The sequence below is a fragment of the Phasianus colchicus genome, chromosome 3, assembly GCF_987193195.1.
Source record: "Phasianus colchicus chromosome 3, bPhaCol1.hap1.1, whole genome shotgun sequence".
In the NCBI taxonomy this organism is placed as follows: domain Eukaryota; kingdom Metazoa; phylum Chordata; class Aves; order Galliformes; family Phasianidae; genus Phasianus; species Phasianus colchicus.
In genome coordinates, this window is record NC_143438.1 from 8,879,868 (window position 1) to 8,896,546 (window position 16,679).

Genomic DNA, 16,679 nt, shown 5'->3' on the forward strand with positions numbered 1-16,679 from the left:
CACACACATACAGAACACACGTATACGCCCCATACAAGCACGTACATACATAGCTGGGCGTGCAGTTCGCAGGCACAGATTAACAAGTCCTTCATTTGCATTCCCACCTTCCCTCACACCTCTGTGGTCCTCCGGGTGTGTGGAGGTGGGCCCTTCCTGGCTCTATAATGGATCTGGGGCAGCCTACCAATCTGTCATAGCCTATAGGTATTTAAATCTACATCATATATTCTATTTAAGTCAGAATGAATGAGCTAGCATAAAATCAGAACAAGAAGAAAGTGTATACAAAGTGCAAGAATAAGGAAGAAAAAGGCAAGGTCTAACATCCTCACGCTGGTTCTGATTATTACAGGAAGTGGGATTACAAACCTGATGTTTGGTAGCAGTGAAGTGAATTTGACAGGATTCAATACCATGTGCAACAAGCAGCGTGAGAAAGGATCTTAGAGAAGGTGTTGTGTAAGCCTCTGGATAGCAAATCATAACTATGCTACTGGACTCCTCACGAGACGGAACATCCAGACAACAGCCTGGAGGCAACTTCCTTGTGAGCAAAGGAAGGAGAGGCATTAGCCTTTATTGGTAACAAGAGCAAATACTGCAGTGTAAGGCTCCAAGTTCAAAGGTCTGGAACTTTTCCACACAATTGCTTTCTCACAGGCTTTCCATTCAAATATCAGACAAGGAGGCACTACAAACAACACCTGCTGTGTGAAATAGGATGTGACCAAAAAGGAACCTTGTATAGGGATTACACCTAGGCAATTTATACTCATCTCAGTATGGTAGTGAAAGTGTGATCCATCCTGGAGGCACTGCTGTGGTGCAGCACTAAGTCATGACGTACAGCATCAAGATGGCACATTGGTGAGCAATGTTCTTCTACCATACTCCAAAGGTGAACATGCGTTTGTCAGTGTGCCTCACTGAATGGTACTAATCCATCAAAGAACCTAAGTGGGAGTAAAAGAGGCTTTGGGCTTTTCATTCGGGCAGAGCCCAACAGGCTGCAAGGTACTCTTAATTCCAGAGCTGTCCCATATATGTTAGTATAGGACATGGTTCTTTCCTGTCTCCTTAAAGCATGAATAAAACATCACAGAGGGCCTGCAGAAAGGAACGTCTTTATGTGACAGCAGCATCCGGATGACACACTTGAAAATGCTTGTTTTGCACAGGGCTTAACCAATCTATGCGATTTAGTGCTACAAGCTATTTTGGTGGCTTTAGGCTTAGCAGATTTCAAAGCAGGATAGTGCTCCTGCAGACATAATAAGAACACCTTCATCTGCGTTAGGTCAGACAAGAAGAAAACAGGAGGAATGTTGATGTATGCAGAAAAGGTGAGGCCTCTGGGAGGGGAGCCAGCCCTGCCCTATACTGAGAGCAAGGAGAGCCAACCCCTGCTGCATGAGTGTAATGCATGTGTAAGGAATGCCTGTCAGCTGTAAGCTGGCCATCACTGATGGGTGCTGAGTAAAACCTACAGTGTGCTATCACACCATTAGGGAAGGATTTCTTCACCTTCCTGTGGCATCTGACCCTGGCTGTTATCCAGGACACTCTTTGATTAAGACAGAAATCGGACAAAATGCCACAGCAGAGGTATGTATGCAAGCAAAACAGAAATGAAACCCAAAGTTTTCCTGCACTCACTCCAAAATAAACTGACGAACAAGTGGAGAAAGCAAAACATTCGGTGATTTTTATGTTGGTGGCTCATCTCCCCGTCATAAGTCCCTCCAAAGGAACTGTTTTTCCCAAACCCGTCCCGCGCCTTCCCTCTCCTCATCCCGTCCTTTCTCACCAAACCCCCAGGCCGGCAGGGGGCGCCCCACAGCCCAGCCCCGCACCCCAAATCAGCCGCAGCCGTTCTCCCGAGGACAGCGGCGCTGATTGGCGGCGGAGCGGCCCGCAGCGGCGAGCGGCACCTCGCGATTGGTCCGCAGGTGCCGTGCAGGGGGGAGAGGGGGAGGCAGAGGGTATATAAGAAGGGAGCGGCGGCAGCGGAGCGTGGTCAGTCGGAGCGTTTTGGTGGTGAGCGGGTGTAGGAGGCGAGCCGCAGCCACAGCCGCCCTTCCCCGCCGGTGACGGCAGCAGCCGCTCGGTGCGCCCGCGGCGGCGGCGCTGGCCGACCCCAGCCATGCTGTGCTATGTGACCAGGCCGGACGCGGTGGTGATGGAGGTGGAGGTAGAGGCGAAAGCCAACGGCGAGGACTGCCTCAACCAGGTGAGAGGCGTCCCCCGTGGGGCGGGCGGCGGTCTCCCTTTATTTCCCACCTTCTTTTTCTCCCCTCCCTTCCGTGTAGGATGCAGGGCTCGCCGCATCCCTCTCCTCGCCGCTCTCCGGCCCGGCGATGGTTATCGCCTTTCTCCTTCACTTGCGTGGGAAGGGCGGGCTGCCGGGGGATGCGGGCGGGGGGGGCTCGGGAGGCCTCGGCCTCGCTGCTGCAACCCCATCTCAACCCCCCACGCGGGGGGAGGAGGGCACGAAGGGACCCGTCTGGCCGCGGCGAGGCAGCCCGGGCGGGGCTCTCGGTGGCTGAGGCCGGGTCCAGGTGCGGCGAAGCTGCGGGAAGAGCCGAACGCCGCTGCCCCGGGCTGTGCGTGGGGCCCGGGTAAAGCCGAGCCCCGCCCGGGGAGCGCTGCTGGGTGGGCCTCTGCCCCGGGGGTCGTGAAGTCCGCGTTGTTCTCGGCCGGTGGGGACGTCGCCTGCTCGCTATCAGTGCTTGTTTACGTACTGCTTTGTACGCTGCTTTTTGAAAAATCTATTAAAAAAAAAAAACAACGTTCGTATAAAGATGCTCACGAACAGGGTTTCTCGTTTCAGGCTGCTCACACGCAACTCGATTTTTGAGTCGTGGTATCTTTGTCTAATCGTGTTGTTCCTTCCTTATAAAGGACCTCTTTCTTTCAGGTTTGCAGAAGGTTGGGGATCATAGAAGTTGATTACTTCGGACTGCAGTTCACTGGTAGCAAAGGGGAGAATCTATGGCTGAATCTGAGGAACAGGATTTCCCAGCAGATGGATGGTTTAGCTCCTTATCGGTTTAAATTAAGAGTCAAGTTCTTTGTAGAGCCGCATCTTATCTTACAAGAACAGACCAGGTAAGGTAAAGATGGCTATAAGCAAAGCTAAATTTGTTTTCAGCTTTGTTAACTTGTGAGAATTGCGGAGGCTCTATTTCTTCCATCTTCTGATGTTCCCTGTTCGACTTAGTTTTAAAAATCCATTATTTAAAAGCATTCACTTTCTAAAAAGAAAAAGTAAAGGCGTGAGTAGCTAGCAGAAAATGAGAAATCAGTGCTGGAGGAAACTGAACTAGCAGTAACAACTTATTTATATGGCAAATGTGTGTCCGATAGTAACCCCAGCTCAGTGGTGTTACTGTAGGTCGTTCTAAGGCAGGAAACAATTCCTCCCACAGAGCAAAAACTTGCTGAATTCCTTTTTGTCTGGTATCATGTTACAGTAGCTTTCAAACAGCTACAGGGCCTGTGAGGCTACAAAAGAAACAGCTGTTCTGCTTCTGTAGCCAGTCCTAGTAACTAAATTGTTATACTGCTAGCCAGACTTAGAGATTTCGAGTCCTTAGGTTAGTGAGGAGTGCTTGCTTTCACTCCCTGAGCTTGATGACTGCCTTACCACTTGATCTGCAGTTGCTTTCTCATTAGGGAAAGCTGAGTACTTAAGTTTAATACTGATCTCTCAACTAATGCTTTTTGTTTTAGGTAGTAAATGGGGCAGATGGAAGTCTAGTGTCTGGGTGCTAGTGCCAAAATGTGTTTTTGCTATTGGCCTTTACTTGGTACTTTCAGAATTAAGGCCATAAGTACAACACTCTTGTTCTGCACAGAATGTTTGTATAATTAATTTGGTCAGAAACTGATGTCCTGATTTGGTGTGTATTTCATGGAAAGAGATGTATTGAGGTTTTTCTTTGGTTATGTGTAAGGGTGAGGCTTTGGGGAATGGTTGTTGCCCACTCTGGTTGAAGTTTTCAGAATGCTATTTGTAGGACTTTATTTATTCTGCATAATAGACTTAGTTGGGCAAAGACATTCCAACAAATCCAGGGTTTGGTGTGTTTTTTTTTAAGGAAAATTCTAACTTCTGTGCTATATCTTTGGGCTCTTATTGAATGTTTTTCCACAAAAAAGATTGTCTTAAGCATTCTCAGTGGGAGTAAGTACAAAAAAAAAAAAGTAAATGATCTTTATGTAAAACAAAAGAAGCAACAAGGTCTCATTCCTGATGAGGCAGATGAGATTGCCCCTGAATGTGTTGGATGCATCTCCTCACTCAGACAAAATCAGGGTGAATCTGAGGAAACAAAGTGCAGGTGTGATTGGTGTTTTGCTGTTGCTTCTGAATGCTTGTTCTGCTTTACAAGGCTTTTGCAGGCACCTGTCTTCTTAACTTCAACACCATCAGTGCAAGTCTTGGCAGGCTGTCTAAGCTAACAGAGAGCTTGAAGTGGTGAAATGTACCCCCAAGGGCCTAGGAGACAGGTTTTGTAGCTAGGCTGCAATAGAACTTGTATGTACATACATCAAAGTCCATGAGTATATTCCACTATAAAGATGGCTTTAAAAGGTTGTAGGTGGGATGAGTTCTCCTTTAAGTATGAATTAAGACTGTTCTGAGATATTTTAACAAATAAGTCTAACACTGAGACTCTCAACGAGAGGTCTATTAAAATGAGGCTGTGGTGAAAATGAATTGATGTTTTTCAGAGAAATGGCTTATCTGGGGCCTTAGGAGTGTCCACATCTGCAAGATAATTACATAAAATGCGATCTTGAAGTGAGCTGTTCAGTCCACATCCAATCAATATGTGCTAAAAGTGCTTGTGTTAAAAATTAAATCCATGTTGCAAAATAGTTTGTGTTGGCTGCATTTTATTTGTATGCTCACTGGCCTTGCATGTAACAGACCTGGAACTCCATAGTGGTTGTGGTTAATGTGTATTTCTGTAGTGCTGGCACTGAGGTACAGTAAATCTGCTATTCCTTCTCAGGTCTGCCAAAGGGTTAAGCCATGCACCCTTATTTTAGTTTAAATGCAAATTTGTGTGGGATGAAGGGAAAGATAAAAATATGTTGAACCTGTGACTGAATTGGTAGGTGTGTCATAGAATAGAGTTAAAATGAGCTGTACAGTTACAACCAACACCTTGCTTCTTACTTTTACTTGTAAAGTTGTTGTTCTGGATGACAGAGATGGGTATTCTTGGTTTCCTGCAGCACAGTTACATGCACTGGTATACAATGCAAGGAGGGTGTTTCTGGCACTGTTTTCCTCTAGTCTTTGCATGAGGAAAGCTGGGGAAGTCTCAGTCCTGATGTTCTGCCTCTGAAGCTGACTTGCCTTGTAGGTGCGTCCTGAAACTGAAATCTGCAAGTAATTGTAAAATCATCTGGGTGATGTGCTTTGCCATGACTAAAAGCAAATGTCACCACTGAGTTGTTCTGGTTTCTCCACACGCTTGGGATGCTTTGTTGACCTCAGTTTGAGCACTTGATGGTAGAGATCTTTGTCTCGCCTTTATGTTTAGAACTTGGCTGTACGTTTCTGTTGCTTTTTGTCGTTCAGGTTTGTACATGCTGTGCGAGGAGCTGATCTGGCTGCTGAACATCAGCCCGCGCTCCTGTTATCTTTCATCACTGGAAGATCGCAGCCTCATGCATTTTTAATATTCTGATGCAAGGAAGCCTTCCTGCCACCAAATGCGAGGCTGTCATTGCGTCTTTGACCGCTGTGGCAACAGGCTGCCTTTACTGAGTGGAAAGCCGAGGAACGGTTATGCTTCGGCGGCGGGGTTTGCGGGAGAGCTGCGCGGGGCGGAACCCTCATGGCCGGGGCGCTCAGGGGCGGTGACCGCGAGTAACCCGAGCGGAGCGCGGCGCTTCCCGCCAATGGGCGGCCCCGGCTCCCCATTGGTGCGTGCGGCTCCCCGGTCTCCAGGCAGAGAGCGGGGCCCGGCAGAGCCAAAGTCCGCGTTTGGGTCATCGCCCAAAAGCAGAAATAATTTTCAAGTGGAGGTTGCTTGAGCAACGAAATGTTTACCCACCCACTTTCAGAACGGGCCGTGTGGCTCATCTTGTGTAATATGACTGAAAAGTATTCTTATGTAAGCTGTGGCAAGTTAAACAGTGTGTCTGCTTCTGACAGAACCCAGAGTCTCATGAAGTGTTCAAAATAAGTGTTTTGCCAACTTTTGGATAGGTAATTAGTGCTCTGGAGGCTGCTGTGTGTGCTATTTCCAAGTCTTGTAGTTCTGCTAGCTAAAATGAAGAGTGAGCTTGTAAAACTCCAGTGTTAGATGCACGTGGCCATGAGAAAAATAAGGAAAATATCCCACTGTCCCATGCTGGCACAACTGCCACAGCTTTTGTTACAGTGCAATTAGGTCTGCTGTAACGGACACCAGAATGAGCGTGGATCTGTCTCTGCAAGCAGAGCTGAGTTGCAGTGGGTAACCTTTCACCCACTGCTGAGCACAAATGAGGATAAAGATAGCAGGGGAAGAACGTAACTGCGAGGCTGTCTTTTACATATGGTTTATATCTGCTTTTAAAAATAGAACGATAATCTATTTCCTCAGCGATGTATTTTTAGGGATAACAATCGCGCCTTTGGTTTCTTCAGGCTGTGTAGTTGTAAATTACTGCGCAGCAGCAGTGAGCTTACCCTGGAAGCTCTTTTTAGGGGTGTCGTACCTGCAGAGGACAGGCAGTTCCTTGGGTTGGGCTCTAAGATACTTGCCAGAAGTCTGGCAAACGGATGGGCTCCCCTAATCTGGGAGCTGTTAGTGGTACGGGCACTTTTATTGGTGAAGGGTTGAGTTTTGGCACTTCTTCAGCTGTCGGCTGAGTTTAGAACATATCTTGGTATGCAAACTTATCTCTATTTGCACTGTTGTCCTTTGGTTTAAGCAACAACAGGAAAAGCTGTACAATGAGCCAAATTTTCACTGTAGAATTTTGAGTCCTAAAGTATGTAGTTATCTTCAGTAAGTGTTAATGAAGGAGAAATGAATTTTCTATTGCATATACTTCTTATAGCTCTTATTCTGTGCAGTCCTTAGTTCTATTCCAACTGATTTGACAATGGGCTGATCTCAACTCTTTTCCTTAGAAATATCAATACTTCACTGTAATGACACGTTTTTGGTAGTAGCAATCCATCTGATCAGCCTGCTTATCAGTTCTTCCTGAGAGAGAGGAAAGCAGCACTTGATTTGATACGTGGGTTTGTGACTTATGCCAAAATATATTCAGTATCAAATTACTTTTGTGCAACTAGCAAGTACATTAATCATGGCTATGCATTAAAGTGCTTTCCTATTCTCATGGGACTTAGATGGTGTGGAAAGTTTTAGGGCAGTATCATGATGGCTAAAGGAATATAAAATCACCCATGTAACCAGTGCTTGAGAAAAGCACGTGTGTTCTAACTTTCAAACTGCTTTTTCTTCCCTTTGGGAGGAGGCAGTTCTGGTGGCTTTGACAAACTTGTTGCTTTGTGCATTTATCAATATTTTTAAGTAGAAATTGAAAGAAGGTACTCCATAATTGAACATACAGGAATATCTAGCTGGCATGAGGTGCGGGGGGATGGAACTAATGTTCTTTCAAGCTGCACAGACTTCTGTACCAATGCTCTCACCTATAGAATGCAGCATATTTGTGACTGCAGTGGAAGGTTCTGTTTGCTTTTAAAGCTATCTTTAGCTGTGAGATGTCCCAGTATGCCTGGTGAATGTTAAGGTGACTAGCAGCCCCAATAAGAAATGGATGTACTTCTGGTGCACTTCTACTTATGAAGAACTGTTTTCTAAGGATAGCTGAAGGTTAAGTGGAACTTTGGCAAGAGCAGTAACAAAGTGGCAGGATGTACTATAAGAACATTGGGGGAAGAGGGGAAAAATGCCTTTCCTTTTGGTTACTTCTTGAACTTCTAGCATGTACATGGCATGTTAATATTTATTACAACTGAGGTGGTGAATGGTATGGAAACAAAAGCAATTACTGTATTATATGGTAGTCAAAATAAAGCGTTCTGTCAGCTATGTTGGAAACTCAACAGATTTCAGTTTAAAACAGCTTTAAACTCATTGGGTAAGAATTCCATTAAGTATAAAACACTAATACTAAAATTCCTTGAAAAATTGTGTGCCCTTCCACTGCCCAGCTTGTACATCTATAGAGGTGGTAAAAGCCCACCTTGTTTTTTTTATATCCAGAGGCTCTCAGAGAGATGGATTAAGTGCTGTCTAATGATTTCAGTAGAACCTCAGCTAAGGTCAGAAATTAATTTACAAAACCTTAAATACTTTCTGGTAAGTAATAGTATCTGTAATATGACCAGCTTTTCTAAAGATGATCTGTTGGGCCTTTCACACTTCACAGAATTAGATGTCTAACTGCCTCAGGGCTCCTGTTTTTTATTTTGCTGGAGTGTATTCAGCAGTGAAAGCACATTCTTTTGGCTTTCTGTTTGAAGATAAAAAAAAGGCTATAATTGTGTATAAAAAGAAAAATCTTTTTATAGTCACAGAATCTGACTGGTGTAATGTTTGTAACCTTGAAGGGTGTTGATTTTTGCAGTGGATATTGATGTATTTTTGGAAAAGCATAATCTTAAAAAAGGCTGGGTGGGAAGACTAATTAGAACTGCTTTTTCAGATGTATAAAACACTTGCAGCCCTCATTCTTTCATTTATAGATGCTTTTCCTTCCTGTGATGCATTTCAGGTCCAAAAAAGAAAAACACCAGTGCTGTAGCTTCACCTGTATCTGCAGGAGCCATCTTTTGTTTATTCACTTCCCCCCCTTGATGTCAGTAAGGTCTCCCTGCCAGAGCAGAATGCTGGCTTTTCCTTATGCTGTCATGTATGCAAAGTACACAAAATGAAGATACAAGTATTTAGGTGTGGCAGATGAAAACATGTCAGCTAATGAGAATAAAATTGACAGTTTCTTCTTTGAAATTCTGTAGGTGTAATTAGTATGTAGTTATAAGAACTAGAAAACCTGCTTTCATACTAGCAGGAGCAGAAGTGCATGGAAAAGCCTTTTTATTTTAGGAAATATTGATTGGGATTAAGGAAATGCTACTGTTTGGATTTATTTTGGCTACAACACTTTCATAATTAATTGGATTGGATTTATGGATAGATTTATGAATGGAGCTTTGAAAGGAGCACGTACAACCCATCCACCCACTTGAAAATCCCCAGCTATGCCTTTCTATGGCTCAAGGCAGAGGGACAGAGATTGTAGCAGAAGTTCGAGACTTCTACAGGAGGAGCCTAAACAAGGAATAGGCTGCTAACAGGAGAGACAGTTGTCAAGTTCTTGTGTTCCCACCACTCAAATCTGCATTCTGCAGGGGGGAATGCTGACTTCCCTCAGGCCCACTGAAGCATAGATCTGCATCTAAACATCTGAGTGATGCAGTTAGAACACTTGCCTGGCAAGCAACCAGTGTTGCTGTGCTGGTTGTAAGGGGAAGTGCTAATGCTGCAACATACTGCTGTAAAAAAAAATGTAATGGAGAAGCCTATGGGATGATATCTAATATTTTTCTCCTTTCAGAAGCTGTGGATTTGGGGGGCTGGTATTTGTGTTTTCTGAGCTCTGGTATTTACTGTCATAGAACAAAGAATGAGCACACGTTTTGCAAGATACGTAATGGATCATGCTGGGAAGGTAGCCCTGTAGAACTGAAGTGTGTTAGAAGAGGAGCTGCATGTGACATCCAGAGTTCCTTTTGGAAGGAAAGCTGATCACTAACCAGTGTTTGAACTTCAGTGATTCCACATAATTTCTTCAAAAAGATTACATTTAATTTTTAGAGAAGATGGTAGAATGAAAATGTCCTGTCATAGTAGAAGTTATGATGTATCCCTGTGAGTACTAAACTTGATTTATTGAAGGCTTTCTCAGTGAAACATAATTACTGCTGCATCTGGCATCCTTAAACATGCTGAATGTTAAGAAAAAGTGGAAAGAAAAGTATATTTCTTTCCCTGAAGGAAGATGAGGATGAATTTGCAGAAGTAAAGGTAGGCTACAGTGGAAATTAACAAGCTGCTGTTAGTGATTGTTAGAGAATGTGATTTGTCTGACTGGCCTATTATGTAATTAAGAACAGCTTAGTGAATTTTCCAGCTCATCTCAAACTAGCCTTGATTCCAAGTTACTCTCTTATTTATGCTCCTGACAAAAGTGTCATCTTTAATTGGTGGCAGAGCCATTGTAGAGGAAGTATGTTCTCCCTTGTGTGATAAAATTACATATGCTGTTTGAGCTGCTCTTCATAGATTTTCTTTTGTAATTTGTAAATAGTGACAAAAGGAAATAATCACAGGAAATTAACCTATGTGTTTCATTGGTATTTTACTTAGTGAAGTTAGTAAGTGGCCTTAAAAGTGAAAGCAACTTTTATTAAGACTGATGCTGAAGTGCTAGCTTCTTTTAATAATGCTTTCAGACAGTCTTTACTTGTATTCTCATCTTTAAGAGCACAGCAAGAAGGTGGGCTCCTTCCCCCTGTGCCAGAATGCTTATTATACTCACTTGATTACCAAGTGCCTTTGATGTGTATTTGATACCTATTTTGATTACCAAACATGTTGTATCATCTAGTATAAGCAAACATTTCTGATTTCATTGCAGGCATATGTTTTTCTTGCATATAAAAGAAGATCTTTTGGCTGGTAATCTTCAGTGTTCTTCAGAGCATGCAATCGAACTCAGTGCATTGTTGGCTCAGATGAAGTTTGGAGATTATAACCAGAACACTGCCAAGTACAATTATGAAGAGTTATGTGCAAAAGAGCTCACCACTACTATTCTGGAGAGGTAAAATAATAATAATAATAATAATAATGGAATAATATGGAAGCCAAAAGCACGGAACTTTGGTTATGACCTAAGCTGCTGATGCTGTAGTGTATCTAGTGGGGCTAAAATGCTTTCCTGTGGATTTTTCATTATGTATTTTATGCTGATTCAGGTGAATACTTAAGGAGAGGGTAGCTTAAAAGAGAAGTTTTGGTTGCATTTAGCTTTTATAGTTTTTAAGCAAATTATAGTATTATCTCCAAATATTCTCAGAATGTTTTTGAAATCTATTAAATGTGTCTGACCTGTTTTATCCAGCTATAGATTTCCAGTCATTTCAGACCCAGAAGAGTAATCTGTTTAACTAGGTCATCCAAAACCCATGTTACACCCACCTGCTACCAGTAGCAGCATGTACTTGAGTTACTTCATCTATCCTTCATCTTTTCACCAACAGCATTATTGCAAAGCACAAGGAGCTGGAAGGTCTAAGTCAAGCTTCTGCTGAATATCAGGTTCTACAGATTGTGACAACACTGGAGAACTATGGGGTAGAGTGGCACTCAGTTAGAGACAGTGAAGGGCAAAAGCTCCTTATTGGTGTTGGACCTGAAGGCATATCCATCTGTAAAGATGACTTTAGTCCCATCAACAGGTATGTATTATGTGGAAGTGTTTTTCATTATTGAGAACTGTGTGCGCCTCTGGTTTTTACATAAATGGACAAAATTGCTCTGAATTACTGAAAGGAACTATTGCAGTGTAGGTTGTGAGGGTAACAACCTGTTTACCAAGATAATTAGTCTTAATACTTCTGAGCTTTATGTACTTTTGAAGCAGTGTCTTCAGTATTACAAGCAATGGCGAAAAGTCATGGTTACTTCTGAAAGTGCACTTTCAGTTGTGGGAAATGCCCTTTAAATCTAAATAACGTTTTTTTTTTCCTTAGGATTGCTTATCCTGTTGTTCAAATGGCAACTCAGTCTGGGAAGAATGTGTATTTGACTGTTACTAAGGAGTCTGGTAACAGCGTTGTTCTCCTGTTTAAGATGATCAGTACAAGGGCAGCAAGTGGACTCTACAGAGCAATTACAGAGACCCATGCATTTTACAGGTGAGTACTGCCACTTGGATCAACTTAGCTCTTCCCTCAAGGCCAGAAGCTGAATAGGTTTTTGTTCCTTTCCATTCTGTGGGATGGGAGTATTTAAAAAAAAAAAAAGCAAGATTTTAGCACTTTACTATGAATAATAACATCTTAGGGATAGAAGCTTGCTGTTGTCTTTATTTCATGATACCTTGTGTATGAGTCAAGGTGAGAGCAAAGGAGCAGGGGAGAGCTTGTTTTTCAAAATGTGTAGCTTAGCTCATGTGTGTGTACTTGATATGTACTCCTTTCTCCCTTATTAGGCTGCTCTTGTTGCCAGAAGTTCTCTTCCTACAGTTCCTACGATTTTCCTATGTTTCCTCTTGACTCTGCTTACGTACTTAAAATGTTGTTTCATGCCAGGAGCTATCAGTTGTCTTTACCCTTCTGTTCTTTGAGGCAGAGCTGTTATAATTGATTTCTGATGGCTGATTTTTTTTGAAACTTCTCACTCCTATGTGAGGTCCAGCACTGATCAGTAGAAGTAACCATCAGTGATGTTTCTCCTCTAAATTAACTACCACATATCAATTATTTAAGAGAAGAATTGAACTTCAGCAGAAGAAGATGGCAAAGACCTGTCCTGCTTCTCATATCAGATCAATTTAATACAGTGAGAGTAATTGACATAAACTAGTTGCCTTTCTAACTGCTGCAGCTACTTAGCAGCTAACCACTACTTATTTTGTGAGCATGATGTTAAGCATGACTTGTTCTCCTTAATTATCTGCACATGCACTTTTATTTTGCATTCTTCTTACTACTTTCTAGGCAATTAAGCCTTAAATACTTATTAGACAATCTTAACTGTCTGGTCTTTGTCTCTGCTTGTCACTTCTGCTGTCCTTTGCAGTTTGTGATTGTAATTGAGCAAAATTCTAGCTAGTATTTGCCCATAAGCTTAGATTCTTGAACCTTAAGCCATCTCAAAGCTGTAGTCCTTGTTCTTTTCTTATCCTACATTGTCTAGAAAGGTGACAATGTCTTAAGCTTCTGCAGGTTTAGATCAGTGATCTGTGGTTAGGCTAGCTGAAGCACTCTAGCAAATGGAACTGCATTAAGTGAATCAGGGGAATCATTAAATTCAGGTGATGCAGTGCTAGTGTATCAATACTTAGTGTCAAGTCATGCTTTTAACCAAGCTTTCACTATGCTAAAACATTTTTAGAGCCTGTTTAGAGAAAGAGGTGTTGGTGGTTATGCCAGAGGCTATTAATTACAATTAAAGTAGCATCAAAGAATTACCATGTGAAGAGGTGCTGCCAGGCAGAATTATGTATTAAACAAGTGTTTGCTGTTTATATTTATTACCTCGACTCCTTTCAATAGGTTGATTGTTTTACCAGATTTTTGTACCTTTTCAAAGATATCGAATGTCACACTCTCTTCTATTTTAAAAATAGTTCCAAAAGAATTATGCAAACAATGTCATAGATCTGAAATATTTCAGACTGATTTTTGTTTTAATTTCAGTATGTTATTTCAGCTTTAGGAAAAATAATTCTAGAGGTGCTTATTAACTAAACAAATTTGCATTTGTCTTATTGTTTTATAGGTGTGACACTGTCACTAGTGCTGTCATGATGCAATATAGTCGAGACTTAAAGGGTCACCTAGCATCTCTCTTCCTGAATGAAAACATTAATCTTGGGAAAAAATATGTCTTTGACATTAAAAGAACCTCAAAAGAAGTTTATGATCATGCAAGAAGAGCTCTGTATAACGCTGGCATTGTGGATCTTGTTTCAAGAAGTGACCAAACCCCACCAAGTTCCCCTCTGAAATCTTCAGAGAGCAGCATGAACTGTGACAATTGTGAGGGTCTTAGCTGCCAACAAACAAAAGCTCTGCAAGAGAAATTACGGAAGCTAAAGGAGTCCATGCTTTGTATGGTGTGTTGTGAAGAGGAAATAAATTCAACCTTTTGTCCCTGTGGCCATACAGTGTGCTGCAAGGCCTGTGCTGCCCAGTTACAGGTAAGTCCTATGCCATTAAAGGGTGAGTTAAAGATGTGGAAGCCTGGTTTTCTGAATACTTACAGTTCTGGGTTAATTTGTGCACACTGATGTTAGTAAAACTGAGTTTTAAAATAGCTCTGAGTGAGCTAGTTTCAAAGGACATTCTGCTCAGATGAGTTGAAAAGATAAGCTTTAGCTGTGCAAGTCCTATTGTGGTGAGAGTAAGGATTACTAGCATCTTTCTCAGAATGTCCTGTTTTAAATACGGAGATCATGAAGTGCTGTTTGTTGTGTAAATAGTCTCCAGTAAAGGTAGAAATGTTCAAAATATGAAATAAACTGATTTCTTTATTTTTTCTTTGCAGTCATGTCCTGTTTGCAGATCTCGTGTAGAGCATGTCCAGCATGTGTACTTGCCAACCCACACTAGTCTTCTCAATCTGACTGTCATATGATCTGCGTGCACTCTTTAAACCCATCGTGTCCTCTTTAAACTGCACTAATACAAATTGCAACCATTGATTGTGAAGAAAGCAATCACTCTGGCACCAATCCATGATGAAAAGCAAAAATACTGCATTTTTGAACATAAATATTCTTCGCTCAGCATGCCCAAGATGGTTTGGGACAACTTTTGAGAGCAAAGCTGTTAATTGATTTATGTTACTGAAAAGGAAAATCATGTCTAAGTTTGTAGCATGGCAGTGTTGCCAAAAAGCTAGGGAGCCCTGGAGAAATGTGGTATATGCATTGTTATACCCAGCAAGAGCAATGCAGCCTTTTATTTTACTCTTCCAATTCTTTTTTTTAGTTCAGTCATTCCATTTATTTTAATAGTAAAACTAGCTTTTACAAATATCAGTTTAGTATGGCTTGTAGCTTCTGCTTTTAGTCAGTTGCTTTAAAGGGGGGGGAGAACACTGGAAAAAAAAGTTAAAAGGGTTCATCAAGCAGCTATGTTCAGTTTTCTTAAACAGAAAATCCCAATAGCGTAGCTTTCAAGGCAGAACAAGTTGGTTAATTTCAAAGTGCTGAGGATAGATCAGGAGAGTCTTTTAGTTCATAAAGATGCCCTATGGAAAGCACTGTTGAGTCTTCATCCACGATTCTCAGGCAAAGTATTCCCAGTATAAACCTGGGAAGATCCACATCCAGCTTGGAGGGTGATTGCAGCTGCTGCAGGCAGCTGCCCTGAAGTTGACTTTATTGCTGGGGATTGATATCAAAGTGTCAATCATGTACCATTGTGGTCATGCATAATTTTAAATGCTTTCTTTGGTTAATGTCTTTATTGGCTAGGTTATTAATTGCTGAAATGTTTTTATTCTCCACCTCCCCTCCCCCCCGTTTGGGCATTTGAGACTCCAGTTTCCTAGTATATTCTCCAGGATACAGAGGGAACTAGAGACCATGTTTGGGTGCAATACTGGCTTATTCAAAGCTAGAAAAGTACACTGTCACTTTACTGAATCTTTCTGACTATACTTTTCATATTGCCTTAATGTAGCAGTAATGTGTGTTTATGCATCTGTTTCTTTGCACAGACATTTTGTCAAAATATTAAAACTCTACTTTTTTATGACACATTAGCATATAAACCTTACTCTAAGAGGGTATTTATTTTTTCACTTTGTAAAGAAAATTTTGTTTCCTCATGAAGCAAGAGCTTTTGTCCTATATTGTAGGCAACTTCTGTCTTTTTATATTCAGATTAATAAAGGACTTTAAAAATCTATTTTGTGTTATAGGGCTGCTTTGTTCTGAAGACCTTCTGCAGCATTGCTGAACTGAAAATAAAGTATTAAGTATTGATGTTTGTCAGCTGGATTTTGTGGGTCATGTTCTAAGAGAGAGGGGATGAAGTGTGTAGAAATGCTGAGGGAGCAGAGAAAGTGGTGTGAATAGCTGCCTTTGTTTAGGCAGTGTATTTTATAACAACTGACATCTTCCAACTGTGAAACAGCCTTCAAAATTAACTTTGTGGAGAACTTTCCTGTGGGTGCTACTGAATTTGCTTCCAAAGCTAAGCTCTAGGAAAAAAAAAAAAGTTGTATTTTTCCTGTATGCTATTTACAGGAAGGGATAGGTATATAAGTATATTCAGGAAAAGTTGTCCAACTCTCATACCAATATACAATGATACTGAAGCATCCTCATTTCCTGAAGATTTTGTTCAGTGCTGATACAGTCACATTAACATCTAATCCATCATCCTATGGCAGCTGGCAGAAATGGATTGTAAATTAATTAAATTGATGTTAGTATAGGTACCTGATTAAAAGCATTCAACAAAATCAAACTTAAAGTAGGCAAATAACTTCTAATTAGATCTGCTGTGTAATTAGACATCCTAATAAAAATAATTCCAGTAGATAGAACTCTAATTAAGGTAGGATTTGACAGGTTATATGATATGGTTATATGATATAGGTGAAATTCCAGCAGAGCCTGTGACTTCTCTGTAGGTATTTTCTGCCTCATCTTGCAAATCTAAGCACAGGATCAAATAGGGGAGCCAGAGTGCAGGTTCAGGCAAGAGCCTGTCAAGTACTGTTTGTATTTGAGGCTGTTTGGAATCCAGGTCTGTGTTGGCAAATGAAAGTATGGAGGAGATAGCAGCTTTTTGCAGTTGAGAAAAGATGCATTTGATATGCTCTGCAATGAGTGTTTTTAACTAACTGCTATTTAATTGTTGGCAATTGAGTACCAGGTAAGCT

At 41.6% G+C, this 16,679-nt stretch overlaps 1 protein-coding gene across 2 annotated transcripts; it reads left to right on the forward strand.

Annotated features, from left to right (window-relative positions):
* The first annotated feature begins 2,014 nt into the window (after positions 1-2,014).
* MYLIP (myosin regulatory light chain interacting protein) lies at positions 2,015-15,697 on the forward strand. Of its 2 annotated transcripts, none has more exons than XM_090136897.1 (7): positions 2,015-2,233; positions 2,905-3,111; positions 10,690-10,875; positions 11,315-11,512; positions 11,807-11,971; positions 13,560-13,980; positions 14,328-15,697. In XM_090136897.1, exons 2-7 carry the CDS (start codon positions 3,029-3,031, stop codon positions 14,415-14,417), a joined length of 1,143 nt encoding a protein of 380 aa, XP_089993023.1. In that variant the 5' UTR covers positions 2,015-2,233; positions 2,905-3,028; the 3' UTR covers positions 14,418-15,697. The 2 variants fall into 2 exon arrangements, with proteins under 2 accessions (XP_089993023.1, XP_031445255.1); XM_031589395.2 differs by having other exon boundaries at positions 2,921-3,111.
* Positions 15,698-16,679: the final 982 nt, after the last annotated feature.

What these genes read in the sequence shown, in the direction of transcription:
- MYLIP (XM_031589395.2), top strand. Translation starts at nt 2,147, where the DNA reads ATGCTGTGCTATGTGACCAGGCCGGACGCGGTGGTGATGGAGGTGGAG. An exon ending in GCGAGGACTGCCTCAACCAG is followed by an intron (nt 2,234 to 2,920) that starts GTGAGAGGCGTC and finishes TCTTTCTTTCAG; the next exon opens with GTTTGCAGAAGGTTGGGGAT. An exon ending in ACCACTACTATTCTGGAGAG is followed by an intron (nt 10,876 to 11,314) that starts GTAAAATAATAA and finishes TTTCACCAACAG; the next exon opens with CATTATTGCAAAGCACAAGG.